Here is a 25,114-nt window from a genome sequence, read left to right as displayed (position 1 = left end):
GGCTTGTGTCCACACGTGAGAGAATGTGTATGAACAGGGCTGTGGGCCTGGGGTGACGGGTGTGTGTCTGTGTGTATGTGTGTGTGGGGGGGTCCACACAGAGGCACACGTCTGCATGGAGACTGAAATCTATCAGTGTGGTCTATATGGGTGTATAAGTGCAATCATGTGCACTGTGGGGGCCATGGGACCCTGAACACAGGTCAAGTTTGAACTCCCCACAATGTCACCTGTTCACCAGCCTGGGGCTGCCCCCTGGGCTAGGCTGTGTGTCTTGGGCAAGCTTGAGGTCTTTCTGGGGGCTCCTCCGGATCAAAGCCCTCCTCAAGCTTAGGCCCTGTAGATGCTTTGTAGAAACCGATTCAGCAGATAACTAGGGGCCACATGGGCAAAGAGAACGATGGAGAGGCTGGGACCCAGGCCCAGGGCAGAGCAAGGGCTCCTCTGGGCATGGGGAGCTTCCCAGGGTCCAGCCTAGTCTTACAGCTGAGAATGGTCAGACTCAGGCCTTCCCCCACTGAGAAAAGCTACCCCAATCCTGTCCTCACAGGCTGGGGCTGTGATGTCTTAAACAAGTCATTGAGTCTCTTAGAGCCTCAGTTTCCTCATACGTGAATCAGGTAGATGGCCACCATCCTGCCAACTCCCAGGGCTACAAAAGGAAATGGATAAGATTGTGGATAGTGAAGCAGTTTGTGCCCGAGCAATGTGGGACTGGGGTGTGTTGGTGTCAAGAAGCTACCAAGCAAGAGCCTTAATGTACAAAGTGCAACCCCATATCTGTCTCCTGGCTCTGGGAAGGCCTGGCACTACCCCCTCAGGTTCCTCCTCTCAGGCTGGGTCCCCCACCCCCAGGTGTCCAGCTATTCCCAAGGGATGCTAACTCTAGCTCCAGATTCTGCTTGGCCAAGCCTTCTCCTTAGGATGTGTCCCATCCACCTGGGTCCCTCAGAGAAGGCCCAGAGCAGGACAGAGCAGGCAGATCCTGCCCTCCTCACAGCTGGTTCAAGTAGCCTTGGCTGGCATTTCTTCAGGAACCAATTGGGCCTCATTCTGAATTCTGGAAGCTGCTGTGAACCCCAGGGCCAGGTTGAGCAGGGGACCAGCTACGATCCAGACAGAGAGGACATGGCCCTCACTTGCAGAGGACTAGGCAGAAGGGAAAGATGTAAGGAGGTGGTCTAGCTACCCAGGCCAGACACAGGAGGTGGCCCTGACATTGATGAGCCGTGTTTATGATCTTGACAAGTGTTTGGATAGCCCAGGCAAAGGGTGCCCTTGGTGGCTCCCGCCTCTGCCTGGGATGACTCATTCCCCTTGAGGGAGGCCTGGGCGTCATCCGCTGCCAAGTCGTGTTTGAGGATGCCTGCTTCGAGGACAATCCCTTCCACCACCCCTGGGGAGGTCCCACGCACCAAAGTGGGTTATGCCCGATTCTGCACGGCAACCCTCAGCGCATCCTCAGTGTACCTCGACTGATGCCTCTAGGCCTCACCCTCTACCTGTGCACCTCTTCATCTCCACACCACGTCTGCGTCTCCAGTCCAAGTCTTTCCAGCCAGCTGTCTCCTCCCCTCCATGTTTCTGGACAGCTCAGACTCAACAGGGCCCCCATTTAACTTAGCATGTCCCCCAAGTCTGCTCTTTCTCCTCTGTTCCCATCTCAGAGATGGCACCACCATTCTCCCAGTTTTCCCAGGCCAGAAACCCAGGAACCCTCATCACCCATCTTCTCCCTTTTACCCAGCCTTGCTCCCCCCACCCCCCACTTACTCTCCACTCTGGCCACACCACACTACTCGCAGCTTCCTGAGCTGAAGACTGGGTTCGCTGCCAGGCCTTTGTACAAGCTGTGCCTTCTGCCAGGAACACACCTCCCTCTCCTTTGTTGCCGGAGGACAGCTCAGACGTCTCCCCTGGGAGCCCTCCCAGGTCTCCCCACTGATGGGGGAGGTCACCAAGTTGATCCTCTCTAAGAGTCCAGATTCAGTCCTCTGCTTTTCTTCCCAACTGCTTCGGCTCCCACCTCTAGGCTCACATCCTGACTGCACCCCACCTCACCCTCCACACCAGTTATTAGAGGGAGTATCTATCATGCAAATATAGTCACAGTTCTCCCAGACCAGGAACTCGGAATCTGGGACAGAAGGGTAGGAGACCTAGCCTTAGACTGGGGGCTCACAGGCTGGGGAGCAGCTAGGGACACAAATCCTGGGATGCAAATCCAGAGCCATTCATTCATGCAACAAATACTCACTGAGCACCTGCTATACGTGCTGAGTGCTGGGAAATAAAGCAGTGAACCAAAAATATAAAGTCCCTGCTTCCATGCAGTTAATTTCTACTGGGGGCAAGGAAAAACAAACAAAAAAGCCTGTAATTAACATATGATATGTCAAGTGGTAGCTGCTATGGAGAAAAATACAACTGTGCAAGGGGATCAAGAGTGAGGGGCTGGGGTACTATTCATACAGCGTGGTCAGGAAAGGCTTTTCTGATGCATCATTTGAGCAGAGTCTGAAGGAAGTGAGAGAGAAAGCAGTGTGGACATCTGGGAAGGGCCTTTCAGGCAGAGGAACCAGCAACTACACAGGCTGTGAAGTGAAACACTGCTCACTCTGTCTGAGGAGCAGCAAGGAGGCCAATGTGGCTGGAATGGGGTGTCCAGCATGTGAGAGGGAATTGATGATCCGAGTTATACCTGGATGAGAAAGCCCTGTCATTCACTGTGCCTGGTCTCAGGGAAGGCTTCCTGGAAGAGGTGGCATTTGAGCTCTTTCATGACGACTGAGTAAGGATTTCAGAGGAGGAAAGGATGGGAGTTCACACTGTGCATGACAGAGAGCTGTTTCCTGGCGAAGATTCAGGGATTAGCTTGGGGGGGGGGGGGGGCGGGATTTCGACAGAAACCAGAAGGGCTTCAAAAACCAGAGGAGGATTTTGAGCAGGGGAATGACTCAGTCTAATAAGGTTCAAAATGATACCCCTGCCTGCTGTGGGGATTGAGGGCGAGAGACCAAGGAAGAAGTAGGTGCCACCAGAGTCTGTGGGCCTAGGACACAGTCTGGAAAACAGTGGGTGCTCAATCTGTATGTGCTGAATGAAGGAGTGAGGGCTGTGGGGGAAGCCAGGGCATCTTCCCTGGGATCCTCAAGGACCCAAGCTGTGTGCTCCTCTTGCACTCCTGGGCCCACATGGCAGATATACACCCCCCTGTGCACCCACGGAGGTGCAGTCCTGTGACCTGGGACATAACTTTCCCTATACACCCCTGTACCCTGAAGACACACACGCCTACCTCCGGGACAGGCGGATGCCAAGGTCCGTGTAACCCGCCTTCACACGCCACTCTAGCCCTGTAATGCGCGCGCGCGCACGCACACACACACACACACACACACACACACACACACACACACGCCGAGGCACACTCCAGTGTCCACGTGACACCAGCCTCCAAACACCACACACAGGTCCCCGCGCACGTGTGCGCCCTCTGAGACACGAGTTCTGTACCTGTCTGGTCCCCAGAAGCTGCAGGGCCCGCCTCCACCGCCCCCTTCCACCCCCTTCCACCCCCTTCCACCCAGCCCCAGCCAGGGGAGGACTGCGCAGCTAAAGCTACGAGCCCCACCCGTCCCATTCGTCCCCCGCCCCCCACCCCAGCTCCCCGAGGAAGACTCAGGGGAGGGGCATGTGGGAGGAGCGCTCCACACAGATCCACACATGGGTGCACTCGTCTGGGCCCACTCCGCATAGACGCGGCCTCCCACCAAGAGCTGGGGCGGAGGTGGGTAGTGCGCCGGGTATGCACGCAGTCCCGTAGACCTGAGCTGGGGAAAGGACGCAGATGACCGGGCGCCCGCATAGATGCGGTCCCCGCTGCCGGCGCGGGCAGAGCAGGTTCCGGGAGGCACCTTGGAGACCCGACCGGCTCCGCAGATATAGGGGGGAGACCTCCACACGGCCTCGCAGACCACCCCTCTCCCCTGCAGACTCCCCGCAGACGTTCAGGCATTCGTCCCCTCCCGCTCCCCGATCCATGTCCCCTCCCCGCAGACCCCTACCTCGGCGCCGGGCGACCGTCTCCTCGGCCAGGAGGGCGGCCAGGCTCGCTCCCGCGGCGCGCGCCCCGCCCCGCCCGTCTCGCCCGGGCGGGGATCGCCCAGCTCAGACAGCCAGCACCGCGGCTCCTGGCAGCGCTCGCTGCCCCGCCCACCGCCGCGCCGGGCCCGCGCTCATTGGTTAGACCGCGCGGCCTCCCGGCGCTGCCCAATCAGAGCTCGGGATTCCCGCCCCGCTCCTGGAGGGGTGGGACCTCGGCGGGCCAGAGGCGCTGGAGGGGCCTTGCCCCCAGCAGCGGAGCCAGGCCTTCTACGCCCCCAAGGTCCCGAAGCAGGCTGGCTGGAGTACCCCAAATTCCTCCAGGCCGCGGCCTGGGTTTCTTAGCGGGGCCTGGAGGGCACGGGTGCTTCTCCCAGAAAACCCTTTGTCCCCTGCAGTTTCAGCCTGGCAGGGGCAAGAGCGCCCCTCCCGAGGGCGGGGGACTGTGGCGAGGTGCGTACTAGGGGAGGCACCAGGGAGAAAGGCCTTGAATGGCCGTCAGGAGTTTAGCCATCTGCGGGATGGGGGTAAGGGAGACAGAAGCGGTTTCCTATTGGGGGAAGGGCTCTGTGAGCAGGAGGCAAGAATGGCTTAGCTGGGCCAGAGGGAATGGAGGGGACCCTCCAGGACGGCCTGACTCTTATGGTGGCATTTCTGGGGACTCTGCCTCCCTCCCATCCCCTGGCGAACTCACCAACGCTTGGTTCCGTTATGCTGTTCTGCATATGTGAATCCTCTGGCACCTCACTTTACTGCTTGCCCAAGACACAGCCCCATACCACTAGCCCAAACCCGGCTTCTCGCGTTTCTGTCTCAATCTGGAGCCAGAAACCTGGGAGTCACTGTAGGCTACCCCCGTCCTGCCCCAACCAGTCCATCACCAAGCCCAGCCTAGGCTGCTTCTTAAGTAGCCCTGGAATCCAGCCACTTCTCTCTACCTCTCTGCCCTTCCCTTAGCTCAGGCCACCATCCTCTGGCACCTGGATTGCTGCAGCAGCCTCCTCATTAGCTTCCCACCCTTAGCCAGTCTTACCACCCCACCCCAATATCCTTTCTCCGTCTGGCAGCCAGAGCAATCTTTCAGAAACACAAATCCAACTAGTCAGCTTTCACTTAGGAATCTTCCATGGCTCACCAGTATCCCGAAAATAGGTCCAGTCAAGCCCTCCATAACCTCAGTCCTAACCATCTGCTGTCTAACTCATCTCAGTGCTTGGCTCAATAGGTGTCTGCCGGGAACCCTCCCCTCTTACCTCCTCACTGCCCAGTGTGGGTTACCAGCCCCTCCTAGGGACTTCCTTGTCAGGAGCATCTGTTTATCTGCCTATTCCCCTCTGGACTGGGAGCTCCTTAAGTCAAGGAGTCTGCTGGATTCATCCAGCACTCAAAAGATGTTTGTCGAATGGATAACTAATTGGGTATGGTGATTAGGAGGTGGGATATGTAGGGCTGGAGTTCAGGAAAGAGGGCTGGGCCAGCGAGACAGTTTTGGAAGTGGTCAGAAAGGATCCATAGTTCTAAGTAGAGCAATGGGAAAGGGTGTGATATCTCAGAGCAAATAAAGCAGGGGCCAAGGACAGAATGTTTGCTTTTAAGAGGGAAAGATTTCTGTACCAGTTTTGACTTAGGTAACAGAAATCCCACTCAAGAACCTCAGGGAGGACAGTTCTGGGCTAGTATGTCAGATATGTTCCACAGACTTTCCAAATGTGGCTCTTTCCACTCACTGCTCCAGCAACTTCTGGGTATAACACTTGTCTTCGTGATTCAGAATGGTGGCTAGAGCTCCAGCCATCACATATGCATTCCAGGCAGTGAGATGAAGACAGGGGTGAAGAAGAAGAGGGCAAAGGACCTTCACCAGCTGTCTTTTAAAGAAAGTTCCCAGAAGGTGTCACATGACACTTTCACATATATTCAATTAGCTAAACCTTAGTCACATGGCCAGACCCAGCTGGAAGAGGGGGCTGGGAAATGCAGCTTTCATTCTAGGCAGCCACATATCCAGCCAAGAACCAAGGGTTGTATCATTATAGAGAATAGATATCTGGGGACAACTAGGTGGCCCCACTATTGAAAGAGAGGGTAGAGCACTACTGTGTGCCAGGCTCTACGCCAGGCACTTTCATATCTTATCTTATCCCAACCTGAGTAGAGGCTATTACTTTCCCTCTCTCACAGAGGAGGCTTGGAGTGTTAAGCAGCTTGCCCAAGGACACACAGTGACCCGTGGCAGAGCTGCAGTTGAAACCTGTCTTTGCCCTGCACACTGGGCTGGCTGGAAAATCAAGAGAGGGTGGGTCTTAGAAGCTGCTGGAAGGAAATCTTTTGATAAAGAAGGGCTTGGCCAACAAGCCAAACAGGATACAGCTGAAGTGTCTACTTGGATTTGGCACCAAAGATGCTGCTGGTAAGTTGGCAAGGGCATCTAGGAGAAGTGGGGGTGGGGCCTGCAGGCCAACTGCAGAGAGTGGGACACAGAAGAAAATGTAAACTGGTCCTTCTGGAATGGCAGCAGTGAAGGGGGAGCAGGCAGAGCTGCGGGGGAACATGGGCCAGGAGGAGGCACAGTACAGGAGTGGGAGAGAGGAGACGCAGGCTCTGCTGGGAGGCCTCTGGATTGGGTAGAAGGGTTGGATACAAAGGAGGAATCCTCTACTCATTCAGGAGGGAAGAGGGCAGGAGGTGCAAAGGCAGGTAGGTCCAGAGAAGGAAGAGAGACGAGGGAGCTGCTGTCTTGAAAAATATGAAGTATGGTTCTTGGCTGGGGAAGAGGGCACAGGCCAAGGGCCTGCTAGCCTGTGCTGTCTGACTTGGTAACCACTAGCCACGTGTGGTGATTTAAATTCATTAAAAGGAAGTAAAATAAAACACTCCATTCCTTGGTTGCACTGGCCACATTTTAAGTCCTTGGTGGCCACGTGTGGTTAGTGACTACTATATTGGGCGGCACAGATGGAGAACGTTTCATTGTTACTGTTGGACGGCACTGGTCTGGACAGAGCATGGTGATGGGGGTGCCCAGAGGTCCTGCCTGGCTGTAAGTCCAGACTGGTGGTCATACCCACAGCAGGGTCCCTGGAGAATCCTTCCACACTATCTTCACTCAAGACCTTCCTCCCCTCTTTGGGATTCCCTCAGATCTCCCTCCTGGAACAGCCAGCCCCTTCCTCACCCCTGCTTTCCTGAGGAGGCTCCTGAGGTTGGTTCTCTACTTGTCCCAGTGCCAGGCCTCCTACAGCATGGGAGGGGTTTGTGGAGGACTGGGAAGAGCCCCAATGTTCAGGGCAGGGCCAGGACAGTGGTCCATGGATAGAGGTGAGCTAACCCCCAGCCCTGCCGGGCTCAGGGCAAAGCATCGGCTCACCGCCGCCCACTGGCAGATCCAGAAGGATCTCAGAGATCACTCAGCTCAACCCCACAGTTCACAGGTGGGGACCCTGAGTTTCAGAGAGGACTGAGAAGAAAGTGCAGAAGGCAGAGGTTTGTCTTCATTCCTTTTATTGTACTCCGCCCCTCGCTTCCCCCAGACCTTTTGTTCAGACAGAGCTGGGCAGGCCTTGGGAGCTAGGGCTGGGCCACAGGCAGGAAGCCCAGGGTTTGGCCAAGGCTCCCACCTGACCAGAGGTAGCTGAGTAAGGATTCAGGGCTGAAGGGGCTGTCCTGGCCTGACACAGTTGGGAGACGCACTTCCCATGGAAGTGACATGGTAGGGACCAGGCATCTGTGCTTGGGGGTGTAGGTGTGTTCAGATGGCTGTGTTTGCCGGGCCCAAGCTGTTCACATACAGTGTGGATAGAAGGGGATGTGCATTCAGGTGCATGTGCACATAAGGGGGTGTGTGCACAAAACACTGTGTGGCTTGTGAGCACACCACACACCTGCTCACTCTGGCACCTGCCAGGCCATGCAGGCCCAGGCTAAGTTATACCTGATCAGGAGCATTTTAACCAAAGGTCCTTAAAATGCCCTGGGGAGTTTGCTGCCTTGCAGATCATGTGGCCAGCCTTGGAGATTCTAGTTTAGGGGGTCTGGGATGGGCCCACGGGCCTGCACGGTTGATCAGCTCCCCACAGAAATCCGAGGCCAGTGAGAAAGGGGCTCGAGCAGAGCTGTCCCATAGAAGTCTCTGTGGTGCGGAAAATGGTCCCTACCGTCTAATACGGCAGCCACCAGCCACATACGTCTACTTAGCAATTATAATGTGGCTAGACTGAGGAGCTAAAGTTTTTATTTTATTCAGTTTTAATTAATTTAAATTTAAATAGTCACTGTGGCTAGTGGGTGGCATATGGGAGAGCACGGGTCTGGAGACATGAGGCAGTGGGGTGGGTGAGGGCCCAGAGACACAAGCACGAGGCTCCAGTTGCGGAGTGTGAGGGGCCCCGCCCAGTGCCAGCACCTCCGCACCAGAGAGGCTGAGGCTGCGGTGAGCTTCGCTTGGCAGGGTGTGGAGTTGGAGCCAAAGCTCAGAATTGGGCAGGTCTCTCCCAGTGTCCACCCTGAGCTGCCGGCACACGGGTGTCTTTCTGGCTGAGAGGGCAGGAGAGCTCCTGAGGAGGCCCCTCTACCCTGGCTGGGACCCCACCAGGGCTCCGCCTGAAGCCTCATGCTGCATCCAGTCCGGGGCCGGGGCTGAGGGTCAGGACGTCTTCATGTTCTCTTGCAGGCCCAGGGTGGAGCTGGTGGCCGCAGGGTCACGATCACTCTGTGTGAGCATTAGGGGGACAAAAGTCAGCCTCAGGGAGCAGCTCACTCCCCACCACAGACTTAAGGGCCTGAGGCCTCTGAAGGGCCTGGCTCAGGGAGCTCTCTTACCGCCTCTGGCCCCATGTCCTCCGCGTACTTGAACTTCTTCTGCTTGTAGTAGTGCCTCTTGGGCAGGATGTGGAGCAGCAGCAGGTCACAGAGGACCGTGGCCTGGGGACAGGAGGGTGGTGGCTAGAGCCTGCGAATCCCTACTCACCATGGGGCCCTGGCTGAATCCTGCCCTATCCAGACCTCAGGTCCTGGAGGGGGGATGAGGCCCTGCCGGCCCTTGGGGGACCAAGATATGGAAGAGGACCCAAGATATGGGGAACCCCAGCACAGTGACCCCCTGTCCCCAGCACTTACCACCCCAAAGATGCCAATCCCGGAGCCGATGGTAGTCATTGTGGGAATGATGTCAAACTTCCCAGCCTGGTGAGGGGCCCCGAGGAGAAAAGGGTTAACACTCAGCAGGAGCCTTGTTGGAAAGGCCTTCCTCAGAAGCCCAGGGGTGTCCCCTCCACTGTCAGCTGGTCCCACAGCCTGCTGCCCAGGGTCCGACTCTACATAGTGACTCAGCTGCTGTCAGGAGCCCTGGGTTTTGACCTTGGCTCTGCCTACCTGGACACAGGGAGATAGTGGGGAGATGTGGTCACAAGCTGGAACCCCTGCCCCCAACAGAGAACTGCGGAATGAAGCCCACCCAGTTTCCATCGTCTGTAACCACAGATGCCCAACAGGCACTCGCAGGACCTGAGGGTGTCTCTGTGCTCCTCACACTGACACTCACCTTGCCGTCCACCAGGATGTCAAAGCGAATCCCGAACACCTTGAACAAGTGCCGGTGGTTGGTCCCATTCTCCACAAAGTACCTCGCAAACCTTGGGGAAGGGGTGGTTGCAGGGGAGACGATGGAGAAAGCATCTTGGGTAGGGAGGTCCCAGAGCATCAGGGATGCAGGGGCCCTTAAAGGTCCATGAGGACAGCCCCACGCCCCCCAGCATTACATAGAGGAGGAGCTGCAGGCAGGATCCCAGGACTCATTTCAGGAAAGCTGTACTCAACCCTTGCCCTGACTTCTGAGGTCAGCAATTTCTCCAGCAAGTCCTGGCCAGGTGGGCCTCAAGGGCACCAAGAGCCAGGGGCAGGGGACTCAGGACTCTAAGGTCTTGCTCCCTGCTGACTCCCTACTTGGTCAATCCCAGGAAGATCGGAGCTGCCCAGGCTCCTCTGCTCCCCTCCCAGGAACACTTGCTTGGCCCCAAGGGTTCTGGGAAAAGAAAAGCCCACAGGACCCCAAGGAAGGGTGCACCAGTGGGGGCCTGGCAAGCACCTGAAGTTGAAGCCTTGAGACAGATTTTTCTCCCCATACAGCCCATGGAACTCATAGACGGGTTTGCAGTGTCGTACATGCCAATCCAGGTCACAATTCCAGTCGATGGTGACGCCTATCACCCCACCCTGCCAGGGACACAGGCATTAAGATCTGGGGTTTTAGGATCAGGAAACTACTGTCTTACAGCTGGTGCTGGCAGTCTCTTGAAGAGGGGACACTTTTTAGCTTGAGAAGAGATACTGAGAAACTGCTTTAGTGTCAGGGTCCTGCCGCCCTCTCTGGCCCCACCTCCCACCTATCACACTCCAGCTTTCTGACAGTTTCTGGAATACACCAAGTTTTTCCTACCTCAGGGCCTTTGCACATGCAGTTCCCCCAGTTCCTCCACAAGGCTGGCTCTTCCTCATTCTTTAGCCATTCCCCCTACGAGAGCTTCCCTGACCACCACCCCAGTCTAAAATATGACCCAATTATTCCCTCTGTGTTTTCTTCTGGAACACTTGTCACTTTTAATCATATATTTATTACAAATAACTATATTATGAACATGTCTTCTAAGACTGTAAGCGCCATGAGGGTGGGGTTGTCTGTCTCATTCACTGACTCCTGAGTTCCTAGCACAAGTCATAGTGTGGGAGGCAAGTGAATAGTTATTGAGTTAAAGAGTGAGTCTGTAAAGACTGGCTAGGAAGAGAAAGCTTGAGAAAGCAAAGCTCTCTGGGCCAGGCAAGGATCAGGTGGGGATGGGCTGAGTTGGGAGGTGGTCAGAGCAGGGCACCTAGGAACTGGGCTGATACCTGCAGATGATGGTGGTGGGTGAGAAGTTCCTAGTGGGCATGGCCTGGAGATTTTCAGGGACAGGGAACTCTAACACTGAGCTTTCTGGTCCTGCGTGTTGCTACAGGGTAACCCCCCTAAGGGGTGGGCACACTAGGTCCCCCGGCCGAATTTGTTCACCCATTGCCTGTGGCTGCTTTTACCCTCTAGCAGCTGACTTGAGTAGCTGGAGGCGGGATTAACTGGACCTGAAAAGCCTTTATTGGCTTGATGATCCAAGGGCCCAGCCCTCCCTACTGGCCTGGCACTAAATACCTTCTCTGCTAACGTGCTGAAACTCTGTCCTGATGCTCGTGCCATGTAGCCAAGATTGAAGACAGGGCACAGCGGGTGTGAGACCTTGTGATAGAGGCATTTCTTCATGTAGGTGGCGTTCACTTCCTCCACCAGGTTGCGCCTATGGAGCAGAGGGCATTGGTGGCAGCAGTGTGCCAGCTGAAGGGTGCCCACCATGCCCCAAACTCTGCAGATCCCTCATGGGTTCCAGAAATGCCCCTTCCACAGCCCTTAGAGAATGAAGGCAGCCCACCCCAGGCCCGGCCTCCAGAATGAAATCAGCAGGAGCAGAGGGTGGCAGAGCAGCTGAGACCAGCAGTGGCAGCCTCCTGGAGCCACGTGCATGTTTGCCCACTTTTCCCACGAACCTGTTGACCTCGAAGCGTGGAAAGCTGATGCTGTTCTTGATGAAGAGAGTGAAGTTCTCGGCCTCTCGGAGAAGGGCGGGGCTAAGGGAGACCACACTCGCTCATCGCCCCCTCCCAGGAGTCCCTGTGCACCCACCAGAGCTTGGCATGGTGTGTGGGGGTTGGATCCTTGGCATGGGTGGGTGGAGTGGTGGGTTGCTGTAATGGTGGACTCTCAGGTCCCTTGACCAGGAGCCAGGGGGGTCTTTGTCCTGGGCTGCACAGATGGGGGGGGCTGCTCCTGTCCAGGGTGCAGACCCAGATGCCCCTCTGTCTGGACTTGGGGACCCTGCTCCCAGCTCCCTAGAAGGACAAGTGTTACCGTGGGATGTTGTCATCCACTTCCACAGGGCACCAGCCAAAGATCTCGCACGTGTGCACGGTGTCGTTGAAGGCCACACACTTGCCTGTGCGGATGCCTGGAGAAAGGGAGAGAGCCCTGGGTGCCCACCCAAAGCTGGGGGTGCAGGGGGCCCCCCAGGCCCCATCCCGAGGAGTCCTCATTGATGAGGCACCCAAAATCAGATGCCTGAGGACAGAAATGTGGCTGGGTCTGGGACAGGGCAGGCCAAGACCAGGATGGCAGGAGGGGAGAGGGCAGAAAAGACTTCCTGGTGGAGGAGGCTTGGAGCTGAAAGGGGCTGTGGAGGGAACGGGAGGAGGCCAACCTTACCTTGGGCCTTCCTTTCTGCCTTCCCTGGAGTGCAGCCACTGCCATCCTTGCACGTGCCCCCTTCTGGATGCTGGGGGAGGGGAGAGCTGCTGGCTCCAGGCCCCTTGGCTGGGATCCTGAGAAGAGCCCCTCCCGCCCCCAGGGCCCTAGGGAGGGCATGGGGCAGAATCTCAGATACCTTTGGGGTGACCCTTGCTCAAGGTCTCCTTCCCCCAGTGCCTTCCCAAGACCCCTCTGGGCTCATGCCCAGCTGCCCCATGCTGATGTTGACTGGCAGAGGGTGGGAAGGCTGGGGCTGGTAGGTTGGGCCGGCATAGAGGCTCAGCACCCTGCTTTGCATGCAGCTGGGAGGGAAGCCTCAGCAGTGTCAGTGGTCGCCTGTTACTCTGCATATATCTATGCCTGAAATTTCACCACTGTGGTCTCCCAGGAAGCCCATCCAGCTTCCCCTCCAGTGCCCAAGGGGACCTCCACTTCCATGTGATTTTCTCCTTTGGGTTGAAGAAGGAAGGATGGGCGGCAGTACTCACCTCTGCACAGTAGCCTTGGGCCTGATGGGGGGTCACTATGAAATTGGTCATGACCACGAAGGAGCTGTCCCCCTGGAAGCGAGGGGCAGGGCTCTGAGCTGGGAGAGCAGCCCTGAGAACCCCAGCACTGCCCAGCAGCCCCTAGAACCCACATGGCGCGCAGCGTGGTGCTCCATGCCCCACGATGTCGGGGTGGGGGGGCGATATTAGCAGGCCCTGCCTGCCCTTCATCACAGTGAGGGTAACTGAAGCCCAGAGAGCAGTAGGAGCTGACTGGTCCCACAGGGAGGTGGGACAGAACCCAACCCAGCTCGGAGCCAGGACTTGTGGGTGGAAGGTGTATCCCTGCGTCAGCTCACCTGGGCTGGGAAGACGTAGTCAGCCACGTCCCAGACCTGGGGGCCCAGGCCCGGGAGCTGCGTCACAGCCAGACCCTTGAGTTTCACAGACACGCTGCTGATGAGGCCGCTCGAGGTCTGGTAGCCCTTCTCATAGACAAAGACCCACCTGCAGAGAGTTGGAGCAAAGGGGTCATACAAGGATGGCATATGGGTATGTGGGCCCCTGCCTTTTCTGGCACCAGTTGGACAGGTCATGTCCCTTCTCGTTCCCTCCCCAGAGGCGTTTCTGAGCCACCCTCTGTTCCTAAAGCTACATCTGGGGCTGCAGGCAGGAGAAGTTCCCCTACCTCCCCTAGCTGGCCAGTGTCTGAAGTTCCACCATTCTTTTCACTCTGAAAATACTTATTTGCAGGACGAGACCCACTGAAAGACTCTTTCAGGTCCTTTTCCAAGGGCAGAATTTGCTGGTGCCTGAAGGCCAAGCTCCCTGAACCCCAGTCCTCATTCGGAGAGTACCCCTCCTTCCTCAATACCCTTCCCACTGAGAAATGGCAGAGCATGGCAGCTGAGAGCCGGGCAGCACCTGGCCCCCAGTTAAGGCCCTTGTGGGAGCGGCTCAGGCTGGAGGCCTCCCAGCTTTCTTGGGGAATTCTGGCCTTCTCTTCCCGGCATCAAGAACCCCTATTCCTATGGGTTCTCTACTTTCTAAATTTTTTTTTTTTTTTTAATCTTCACTCGAGGATATTTTTTCCATTGCTGTTCAGGAGAGTGGGGGAGAGAGAGAGAAACATTGATGTGAAAGAGACACATCGACTGGTTGCCTCCTGCCCCCGCCCCGACCGGGGCCAGGGATTGAGCCTGAAACCAAGGTGCCCTTGGCCGGAAATGAACCCAGGACCCTTCAGTCTGCAGGCTGGTGCTCTAACCACTGAACACACCAGCTAGGCCTGGGTTCTCCATTTTCAGTCTCAGAAGTTCAGCAGGAACCACCTCCCTCTGAGCCCCAGGGCTAGGCACACGATCAAGGCTTGCCAAAGCTTGCCAATGGATGCTCTATCACCCTAGCAACAGTGATGGGTGATCAAGGCTTGCCAATCGATGCTCTATCACCCTAGCAACAGTGATGGGTGATCAAGGCTTGCCAATCAATGCTCTATCACCCTAGCAACAGTGATGGCTCTAAGGACGAGCATCTGACCCAGGAGTTCCAGCAGTGAGGCCAGGATTTTTCTTGGAATTATTGGGAAAGAGACATCCTCTCTGCTGGGTGGCTAAGCAAGACGGCTACAAGACCAAAACTACGGCTGGTTATCTTTGCTACCTCACAGAACAAGTGTAGGAATGAAGCCAACTGAGAGGAAAGCCAGGCCAGGAAATGGAGAGCCCTGGACTCTCCTATGTGTTGCTTTAGCACCTGGACCCAGACATAGCAACAGCATGAAATATCTACTCCTGGACTTTTCAGTTACATGAGCTAATAAATTCCCTTCCTTTACTTGAGCCAGTTTGGGTTTGGTTTCTTTTGCTTACAACTGACAGTCCTGGAAGCACTTTTACCCAGAGTGCGGTACTCTTCCTCAAGGAGAGACTCTCCTTGGAGATTCCTGTAACTATGCGCGCGTGTGTCCACGATGCCCATTGGAGTGTGTGGCTGCGAATCCCCAGGGCAAACCTGTGAGCGCGCCTATGCGCAGGTCTGACTGTGCGCAGGTCTATTTACGCCCCCTTCACCCCTCACCCTACCCTCAGTCCACCTTTCCAAGTAGAGCTCAAAGCCCCTCTCCTGTGCCTTAGGGCTCAAGCCTGGTAACAGACTTCTCCAGGCCCCTTAGTCCCGGCATCACTGCTAGTTCTCTAGGGGCTGTGACCCTGATCCAGGCCCCAGGAAGGCAGCCCACCAATGTCCTCTCACCTCCGGTAGTTCATTCCTCTTTCCTCAAGCCCCTTCCCCTGTCTGGCCCGGGAGCCGAGCCACCCCCACCCCCACCCCCAAGCCTAAGCATGGTCACTGCTGCCCCCTGCAGGTCCCAGACAGTAATAGGTGAGGCATGACAAAGTCCCCTCATTCTCAGTGTCCTGAACCTGCCTCACTGCCTCCAGCCCAATCAGGGGGAGTGGGCATCAACTATGCCCCACCCTCCTTAGATTCCTTCCTCCAGGACCGCCTCTAGCTTCATGCCCGAGCTCAAAGGGGCTGCTGGGGACTGATGTGGGAGCTGCTTCATATTCTGAATCCCCTGCAGGAGAGGTCTCTGGCCTCTCTCGGCACCCCTGAGCCCCAATGTCCAGCAGCATTTCTCTCTTTGCCCAGTACCAACTCCTCACAATATAGATGAGAAAACTGAGGCCTGGGGAACATGTCTCCCGAGTCAGAGGTAGACTGCAGGCTCAGGGCCCCCAGCCCAGGACTCTGCCCCCTCCACTGAGCATCAGGGAATCTGCCAGGAGCCAGAAGTGCAGGGTTGGGGGTAGGGAGCAGAGGCACATGGAGGCTGCACATCGGGGCTGATGCAGCTAGTCTTGGTTTTCTGCCCTGGGGACTGTCAGTCCTGGGGGTCAAGGGGGAAAATCAAATCTGGTACCAATGACCTCAGTTCTGATGACAATCGAATGACCATGGTGCCAAGCCCACTCCTCCAAAGCCTGACCTCTCCCTGCTGTCACCACTCTGGGATGCCACCATGAAACCTGACACCCCAAAACACAGACATTTTTAGAATTCCCTCCCCTTCCAGAAATTCTCTTTCCTATTCTCTCCACCGCGTTCTCAGCAAAACCCTATCATGAGCCTCTCTTCTCCAGCAACCCCTTGTGGCAGAGGCCTCGTGCTGGAACAGCCCAGAGTGGGGCCTCTAGGGGCACAGAGGCTGAGGTCCAGGCATCAGCACTGCCACTCACCAGCTGTGTGGCTTCCAGCTAGAGACTAAACCTCTCTGAGCCTTGGCTTTCTCAGTAAAACGGAGGTGATGACACCTACCACAAAGACTGTTCATTCAACAACTATAAGCAAGGCCCTACCATGCCCGAGCGGTGGGCTGGGCCCCAAGAAGGAAAAGAGTCTAGGTGATTGTTTGGGGGATGCTCCCATGAGTTCCCGCATAGGCACATAATAAATAAGCCTCCTGTTTTCACCGGCTCTACTCTTCTTCCACTAATTCTTTAGATGTCCATCTACCCCCATCGTCCTGGCTTCCATCCCCTGCCCAGGCAGAGCCCATTACGCCCCTGGATTTCTATCTCCACTTCTTTACTCTCTCCCGAAATTCAATGCCACACATTCATTTAGTCATCCAACAAATATTTATTTATGGAACCCCTGTTATGTACCAAGCACTGTTCTAAGCACTAAATATACAGAAGTGAACAAAACAACCCAAAGGTCAGCACTCAAGGAACTTCTATAAACGTCTACATCTCCCACTGCTTGGTGACACACAGTCCTTCCCCTGCCCAGGCCCCCACAGCACACACCCTGCAGGTACCTCAAATTTAAGTCGACCCTGTGGGAAAAGTCTGGCAGTTCCTCAAAAAGTTAAACATGGAATTTCCATTTGACCCTGCGATTCCATTCACAGGTGTCTGCCCAAGAGACCTGAAAGCAGATGTCCATGCAAAACTTGGACGTGAATGTTGGCAGTGGCATAATTCGTGAGAAACAACAGTGGAAACAACCCGAATGTCCATCAGCCAACGAGCGGATAAACCAAACGTGGTAAATCCACACCGTGGAATACTGTTCAACCATAAAGAGGAAGAAAGTACGGACACTTGCTATAGCCTGGGTGAATCTCACAAACAGTATGCTGGGCGGGGAAGGCCAGACACAAAAGACACATACTGTCTGATTATTTATATGAAATGCCCAGAATGGGCAAAGTAGAGCGTGGGAGGGGGACTGGAGCGTGATTGCTAAGATGCACAAGGTGGGGTGGGGTTTTTTTGAGTAGTGAAAAATCTGGAATTAGTGGTGATGTTTGCACGAATTTGTGATTATCCTGAAAGCCACCAAATTGCATATTTTAAAATGGTGAATGTCATGGCATGTGAATTTTATCTTAAAACAAAAGTTCAACGGAACCAACCTAAATGCTCATCTGCCCTCAGAACTTTGCTCCTCTGGTGCCCTTATCGTGGAGGATGGCACCAGACCTACCCCATCCCCAGGCTCAAAACCTGGGCACCATCCTCACGCCCTCCCTGTCCCTCGTGCCCACGTCCTTCGGGTCTCTCCATCTTTCCTGCCTTCCCTTGGCTTTCCTTGAAGGGCCCAGAGGGGTCTGCTGTGGGCGGCTGCGAGGAGCTGGGCCGATGCTGGGGCAGCTGGGACACGGGGCTGGGAGGACGGGTCTTGCGGCTGGTGAGACACAGGGTGTAACACGGGCCACAGGCAGTTGACCAGACCAGGCATGTGCTGTAGGGCAGAGCAGGCTTGGGGAGGGGCAGGGCCAGACTCGAAGCCATGCAGGGACCAGGTTCAGAGCTGGGGCCCACACTGGGGGCTCAGAGGTTAATCAATATGCAGTCTACAGACAAGTCAGGCTGAAGATTTGTGTTTTTAAATTTTTGAATGAGTTGTTGACCTCTGAAAACCAAGAGGTTCCTTTTGCCCATAAATTCCAATATTCCTCTGTTTTGCTCTGAAGAAGTCAGAAACCCTGGCCATGGTGAGCACATGTCCCCCTACAGCAGAGATGGGCAGAAGCTGAGCAGTGGCCTTCCCAGTGCAGGGCCTGCCAGGATGATGACCTCTGTCATTGTGACCACTGTCATTGGGCTTCTGCCTTGGCCTCATCCTCTCCCCTCATCACTGCTGCCTCTTCATAGCTGTCCTGCCTCTAGCCTCCACCCCCACTCCAGCACCTGCCTGCCCCAGGCCTTCCCCTGCTAGACACCCTTCCATGGCTCCCACTGCCTGCAGGAGAAAGTCAGGGTTCAGAGGCTCAAGCAAGTGACCCCTGCTCATCCCTCCCCCTTTTCTCCCCTCCCTTGGTTCATTTCATGCTCTCCCAGCATGTCCCTAAGGACTCTTTTATTGTTCCTTTCCTGCCCCAGGACCTTTGATCATGCTCTGCTTTCCAGCAGGAGCGCTTGGACCAGGTGGGCATACAACCAGGCTCCACTAAGCAGGGCATTCATTCCCTTGGCCACAATGATTGGTTCTGAGATGGGTACATGACCCAACCTAGGCCGGTAAGAGTTGGACCCAGGACTTCTGCTGGAACTCTGGAGAAGAGATGCTCTTGTGCCCCAGGGGAGGCTAAGCTGGTGGGGTGTCAGCTTAGAGATGCTGGGTGCCATTTTGTCACTCTGAGGACGGAGAGCCTGCCTGAGAGTGAAGCCTGCCAGAGGAAAGCAGAGCCAAGGACAGAGGATCCTGTCTAGCTTCACTGGAGAACCCAGATGGGACCAACCCAAACTCCTCATCTCCTGACAAGAGTTAGAACTCGCCCCTCCTGGGGCCTCATTTTGGAAGGTCCAGCCAGGTCTGAAGCCTGAGTTGACTTTTCAGTGACACAGTTAATCAATATCCCCACCCTTCCTTTCAAATACAGTTTGATCAGGTGTCTGTCTCTAGGAACCGAAAGAGTTCTCATCCTCATCTCCTTGCTCTCCCTCTGCCCACCCTGCCCCCACCCCTGTCCCACGAAGCCCGACCCAGCACCGGGCACAGAAAAGACGTTGTAGAAATGTCTCCAAGCTCGTTTCTCCCGGCAGTCATTTGTATCTGCCCTCATTCTTGGTTGCTGTGCTCCAGGACCCAGTTGGAGGTCTCAGGAGCACGATTTCAAGAGCATGGCCGGCCGGGCGTGGCTCAGCGGTTGAGCCTCCGACCTGGGATCCAGGCGCTTGGGGTTCGATTCCCAGTCAGGGCACATGCCAGGGTTGCGGGATCGATCCCCAGTTGGGGGCATGCAGGGGGCAGCCGATCAATGACTCCCTCATCATTGATGTTACTATCTCTCTCTCTCCCTCTCCTTTTCTCTCTCTGAAGTCAATAAAGATATATTTTTAAAAAAAGAGCTCTCTGTGGGGGCACAGGGAAAGGGTGAAGACTGAAGTTAGAAGAGGCCCGGGGGGGGGGGAGGGGGCTGAGAAAAAGCCCCCAGGCCTTTGTTCAAGGTTGCTTTCACGACTGTGTCACCTCCTCCAGGAAGCCTTCCCAGGCCCCCTTCCCCAAGCAGCATTCACAAATCCCCTTAGGACTCTCCTGTGTGCCCCAGAAAGATTTCTCTCCTCCCCCGACCAGAACCACCCGAGGCAGGGACACAGTCTCAGCACACCCTTTTATGGGCCTGCTAGATCATGGACGGCAGCCTCACTGCCTGTACACCTCCTGTTATGGAGAGCTCATTACTGCCCAGGAGACAGCTCTAACTACAAATTAACCACCATAATTTGAGCCAAAAAGAGTCTTTGTTCAGCCTGCCAGGGCCCAGGCCCACCCGCTCCCTCCACTTGCCGTGGGCTTCCCGGAACAGTGTGATGGGTAGACAACACAGCCTCAGTTCCCCTCCTCGGAATCCGTTCAGGTTCTCGGCATCTCGGCCTCCCTGCCTCTGTCTCAGTAACTGCTTCTCTCCATTTTTTCATTTTCATTTTTTTATGTTTTTATTGATTTTTTTAGAGAGAGAGAGAGGAAAGGAGAAAGAGAGACAGAAACATCGATGAGAGAGAAACATCATCGATTGGCTGCCTCCTGCACGCCCCCTACTGGGGATTGAGCCCCAAACCCAGGCATGTGCCCTGACCGGAATCGAACCATGACCTCTTGGTTCCTGGGTTGGCACTCAACCACTGAGCCACACCGGCAGAGCTCTCTCTCCATTTTTAAGTCTCAAAGACTCTTCATCTGAGTGGTTGTGCACCAATGTCTGTCTCTCTGTCCAGTTCTGTCTCTGTGGCTGCTTATCCCCCACCTGGGCTGTGCCGCTGTCTCTGGTGTCCAGGAGTCTGGCATTTCTCCTATGCTCCCCTCGGTCCCCCTGCAACACCCACAGGACCAGACATTCTGATAGGCAGGGGCCTTGGAAAGAGGTCTGTGGGGGGGGGGGGGAGTGTAATTAAAGAAAGGCGTCCTTCCTTAGGTAAGAGAAATTGTTGAAGCTCTGTGTAACGCCTTTGGAAGGGTTCCCCCCCCTGCCCCCTGCTTCATGGAACAGCTGGGAAATTGAGGACTGAGAGTAAGACCAAATCCAGGCTGGTTTCAGTCTGCAGCTTAGTGGTCAGTGCAGCTGTAGGCAGTGGCCAGACGAGGGCGCCAGAGACAGCAGGAGTCGCAGCCCAAGCTGCAGCGCAAGGCTGGACTGGAGGGTGCCTCTGAGGAGTGTTGGAGGGGCCCTGCCTTCCTTGCTCTGCTCTGTGACTTGCGAAGGTTTCCCTTCCAGGATATCAAGGCCGACTCTGGAGCCACACACTTGGATTCAAATCCTGGTTCAACCTCTTTCTTAGGGGTGAGATCCAACTGAAATCACTCAGTGTCTCTGAGCCTCGCTGATGCTGAGGAGGCCACATTTATTTGGAAACTGAGTAGACTGTCTTGGAAGGGAGGAAGGGGAGGAAGGAGGTAGTGAGGTCCCCGTCACTGGAGGTATGTGTTCAGATCTGAATGGCGGCTTGGGGCATATGCTGTAGTGGGGGTGGGGTAGGAGGACTGTCCCTTTCTCTCTGACTGTCTGTGACCAACACGCAAGAGGGCCCGGGAGCTGCTCCCAGTGTCGATCTGAAAGCAGATAAAAGGAGCCATAAAGGCCACAGTGAAGATAACATTCTCTCAGCCTCTTTGGGCAAGGGGTGGGTGAGGAACCTCTTTCTTCCCTGGAGGGTCAGAAGTCGGCTAATGGTGGATTTTTAGGCCCTTGTTGTGCCAGGCAGCACACCATCAGTGCCCCATTAGAAAGGGGCCCTTGTAAGGTGGGGAAGGAGAAGGCAGAGCCGAGGCCCGGGGATCAGGAGGCCTCAGCTCTAATAGGGACTCGCAGCTGACTTGCCTGTGACCTGGAAACCCCACTGCTCCTCTCTGAGCCTCAGTTTCCCTCACAAGCTCAAATGACGTTGCAGATGTCAAAATGGTTTGTGAACAGGAGAGAGGAAGAGCCGTGAGGTGTCATTCACCCAGCCCTGGCTCCTCTGGACCAGCTCCCATGCCTCAGGGGCCAGGTGGGGCAGAGGGAAGGCTGCTAGGGTGCCAGAGGCCCTGGGGGAACCAGGACTCTGTTAAGCTGCCTGGGCTCCAGTCAGCAGTCCTGGTTTGACCCCACTGCAAAAATGGGGACACAGAGACCAGGGGCAGGGCCCTCAGGATCACACAGCAAAGTCAAGTAGGGGTTGCCAGGCACTCCCAGACTCCCTAGAAGGGGCTGAGCTCCCTTCAGTGGCCCTGGGGCCTTCAGGAGCCCTCTGAAGAGCTACTATGAGTGGACATGATGCCCCCCACACAGGGGCACATGCTTCAGGCACCTAGCCACCTCAGCCACAGGGCTCGCAAAGGTGGGCACCAGCCCAGGGACACACTCAGCAGCCACACCCATTGAGCACACACCCAGACACATGAGGGTGCATGTACCCACACAGAGCTCTGGGTACAACACACATGCATACACACACACACACACACACACACACACACACACACACACACACACACATTTGCTTACACACAAACGTGTGCAAGCCCCTGCCAGGCCAGCCTCAGCGTCCAAGACAGCCAGACTGATTTCAGGAGGATGGCCTTTGCACCGTCCCCAGAGCATTCAGACTTCAGGGGAGTCCCAACTTGCTTCTGGCATTGTACATTGTCCCATTGTACTCCTGGGACAATGGGACAGGTCCCAAGATGCCCAGAAAGGAGCTATCATCCCTGAGACCAGAATGACCTCCAACCTTTGCCTGATATGACCTCATTAAGGTGCCAGGTGTTCCAAATGTGAAGGTTTCCCTGCTCTGGGGTGGGGCTCGAATATCCCGGATGCCTCTCATTCAGGCAGGGCCGGTGAGAGCTGGGCCTGTCAGGTGGGGTGTGGCCTCCGTCTCTTAAGATGGCCTGGCTTGGCTGGGAGGTCAGAGGTAGAGGGACCCTGGCCGTGGCTCACTGGGCCCTGGCCTCCGAAGCCACTCCCCAGTTGGGGAAACCATTCCTAGTGAGTCAGTTTCTCAGAACCCAGCGGCTTTGCCTCATGTTTACAAGGTGACCCAGCATGGGGTCTCCCCTCTGTGCCTCAGTGTCCCCATCTTGACAGTGAGTTAGCAGGCTCCCCTTCCTTCTCAACAGCACCAAGGTCTGTCAGGAGGGATGACAACCAATGGAAAGAAAGAGGGGCTCCTCGGGGTCCTGGGGGGCATCCCAGAGCCTAGAGGTCAGGCTCAGGTATAAGAGGGCAGCAGGGAGGGGCCCACACTCACCCGATGACGTAGGCCAGAACCACCAGCTGGATCAGGCGAAAGATGATGCCCACCTTCTTGTTGCGCACGAGCACCATTCGGGGAGTGTCGTACTCAAAGAAGAAGGCCGCCAGCTCATCCTGCACCCGCCGCGCCATGGCGGCCCCGCTCAGGCTGAGGGCAGTGCCCGCACAGCCTGCGCAAGCGCCCACGTCTATGGCAGAGTTTCTGGGGGCTTCCCAGCCCCTTACAAAGGGCAGGGCAGGGAGTTGGGGCCGGAGATCAGGAGTCAGAGGTCAGTTGGATGCCCTTGGGTTGGGAGGGAGAATCCTTAGGTGATCAGAGCAGCTTTTGGTCCCTGGCAGGCAATGGACTGTGGGACAGCCGAGCCCGTGGACAAATAAATTCCCAAAGATGGATGGGGGCGGAGCTGCTAGGGTCACCCAGGCTCCAGCTGCCCCTCCTGGCTCCGCCTGCGCCCTGCTGGGCCTCAGGAAACAGAAGCTGCTGGCAGGAAACCACGGGCCACCCATCACAAGGCAAAGATAAAGCTGTCAGCCCCCCGCAAACCTGGCAGAACAGGACTGGGGGCTCGGGCCAGGGCTTGGGTGGAGTGGCTGCAGGCCAGAGCCCTCCCCAAACTAGGGACCCATCCCCATATCCAAACATCCTCCCCACCCTACCTCTTCCCCCATGGGGGGGCGGGGAGAGGTCAGCCCCTGGGGGCCTACGTCCAGGAGGGCAGAAGAGGAGGGAGGGCCACTTCCAGTCCAGCTGCCTGACACGGCCTGAGCCCATGGCAGGGTCCCCAAGCCCTGTCCCTGTAGGCCACCTCCACCCCCCATCCCTCTGAGTCCAAGTCTGGCCTGTGCCCAATCAACATTCCCCTCCCCGAAAGGAGCAGAGGGAGGCAGGCACCCAGACAAGGCAAGGGCCACATCTGTTGCGTATCACCATCAGGCTCTGGAGACCTCGCCAGGAAAGTCCAACATCAAACCGTCAGACCAGCCTCAGTTACCACCCCGGCTCTGCCAGTTGCTGCCGTGGGGGCTGGGGTAAGTTGCCTGTCCTCTCAGCATCTGCTTCCTTATCTGAGAAATGGAGCTGATAATGGGATTTCCCCCCGGGATGCGTTCTGATGAGTTCAGAGAACTTGAGGCCACTGTTGAGCTTGGGGTACAGCCCCTCTGCAGCTCCTGCCCTCAACCCCAACCCAGGCCATGAAGGCAGGGGCCCCCTGGGTTGGGATGGGGTGGGGGTCCCTGTTAGCTCTCAGAGCTGGTAGAGCTGGAGGCCTTCCTCAACTTCCACCTCTTTTTGCACGTGAAGAAAGTGGAGCTTCCCTGGTCGGTGTGGCTCGGTTGGATGTCCTGGGGTCTGAAAAGTTGCTAGTTCGATTCCCGATCAGGGAACATGGCCGGGTTGTGGGCTTGGGCCCTGGTAGGGGATGTGCAGGAGGCAGGCAATCGATGTTCCGCTCTGATATTGATGTTTTTCCCTCTCTCTCCCCCTCCCTTCCTCTCCCTCTAAAAATCAATTAAAAATATCTTAAAAAAAAAAAAAAAAAAGTGGAGCTCGGGCCCTGGTCTGTCACTCAGTTGTTTAGAACATCTTCCCGATATACCAAGTTTGCGGGTTTGATCTCCAGTCAGGGCACATACGGGGACACAAATAATGAATGCATAAATAGGTGGAACAACAAATCAGTCCTCCTCTCTCTCTCCCTTCCTCTCTCTCTCTCAAATCAATAAATAAAAATTTTTAAGAAAAAAGAGAGAAACGGTCCCTCAGAGAGGAGAAATGAGTTTCTCAAGCTCACCCTGGGCTATACAGAAGGACCCGGCTGGAAGCAAGAAAGCCTCCCTGGCCAGCCCTCAACCCAGGCTGAGTGTCCTCAGGGCTCCCTCTGGATGGGAGGTGAGGCTGGGTGTCCTCACAGCCCCTACCTCCCCCAAGTCCAAGCTGCCTCACCCTGAAGGCTGATAGGAGTCTTCTTCCTGGCAGGCCGTTAGCTGGGAAATTGCTCTGGGCAGGGAGCCAGGCCCTGGGCTGTGAACCCCAGCTGCCTGTCTGAGCAGAGTCACTTTATGAACAGCAAGGGGCCCCAGAGAAGGCAGGCCCACGGCCCTATCCATACCCTAGGTCAGTTCCCCGTCAAACGGATCAGCCTCACCCCACCCAGAGTTCCTGCCAATCTCAAGCTCAACCGTCTGCCTGACGCCACCTTCAAGGGGCCAGTGAGAACCACATCCTGGGCTTTGCTAAGGAAAAATCCAGAGATTCTGGGAGCCAGAGCTGTGGTGGTCAGGCTCCCTTGGCCCTGCCTTGACCCCGGATAAAAGAGTCTGTCATCTTCCCAGCTGGTCCTGTGGCACTTGGAATAGCAGGCTCAAGACACGGATTACTTGCAGTGGAGAGTGGGGTGGGATGCTGACACTGTGTCTAAGCCATCTCTGTGTCCCATCTCTGTGTCCCACTCCACA

At 56.0% G+C, this 25,114-nt stretch overlaps 1 protein-coding gene across 2 annotated transcripts; it reads right to left on the bottom strand.

Annotated features, from left to right (window-relative positions):
• Positions 1–8,577: 8,577 nt before the first annotated feature.
• P2RX1 (purinergic receptor P2X 1) lies at positions 8,578–22,797 on the bottom strand. Of its 2 annotated transcripts, none has more exons than XM_087825955.1 (12): positions 22,653–22,797; positions 13,272–13,419; positions 12,913–12,984; positions 12,383–12,452; positions 12,032–12,128; positions 11,671–11,751; positions 11,264–11,423; positions 10,187–10,314; positions 9,644–9,734; positions 9,220–9,285; positions 8,923–9,024; positions 8,578–8,812 (listed from the first exon to the last, which is right to left on the bottom strand). In XM_087825955.1, exons 1-12 carry the CDS (start codon positions 22,787–22,789, stop codon positions 8,747–8,749), a joined length of 1,218 nt encoding a protein of 405 aa, XP_087682081.1. In that variant the 5' UTR covers positions 22,790–22,797; the 3' UTR covers positions 8,578–8,746. The 2 variants fall into 2 exon arrangements, with proteins under 2 accessions (XP_087682081.1, XP_016056428.2); XM_016200942.2 differs by having other exon boundaries at positions 11,282–11,423.
• Between the last annotated feature and the right edge of the window lie 2,317 nt (positions 22,798–25,114).

This window comes from Miniopterus natalensis, chromosome 17, assembly GCF_054644295.1.
Source record: "Miniopterus natalensis isolate mMinNat1 chromosome 17, mMinNat1.hap1, whole genome shotgun sequence".
In the NCBI taxonomy this organism is placed as follows: domain Eukaryota; kingdom Metazoa; phylum Chordata; class Mammalia; order Chiroptera; family Miniopteridae; genus Miniopterus; species Miniopterus natalensis.
This window is presented reverse-complemented; position numbering and strand designations above follow the sequence as displayed.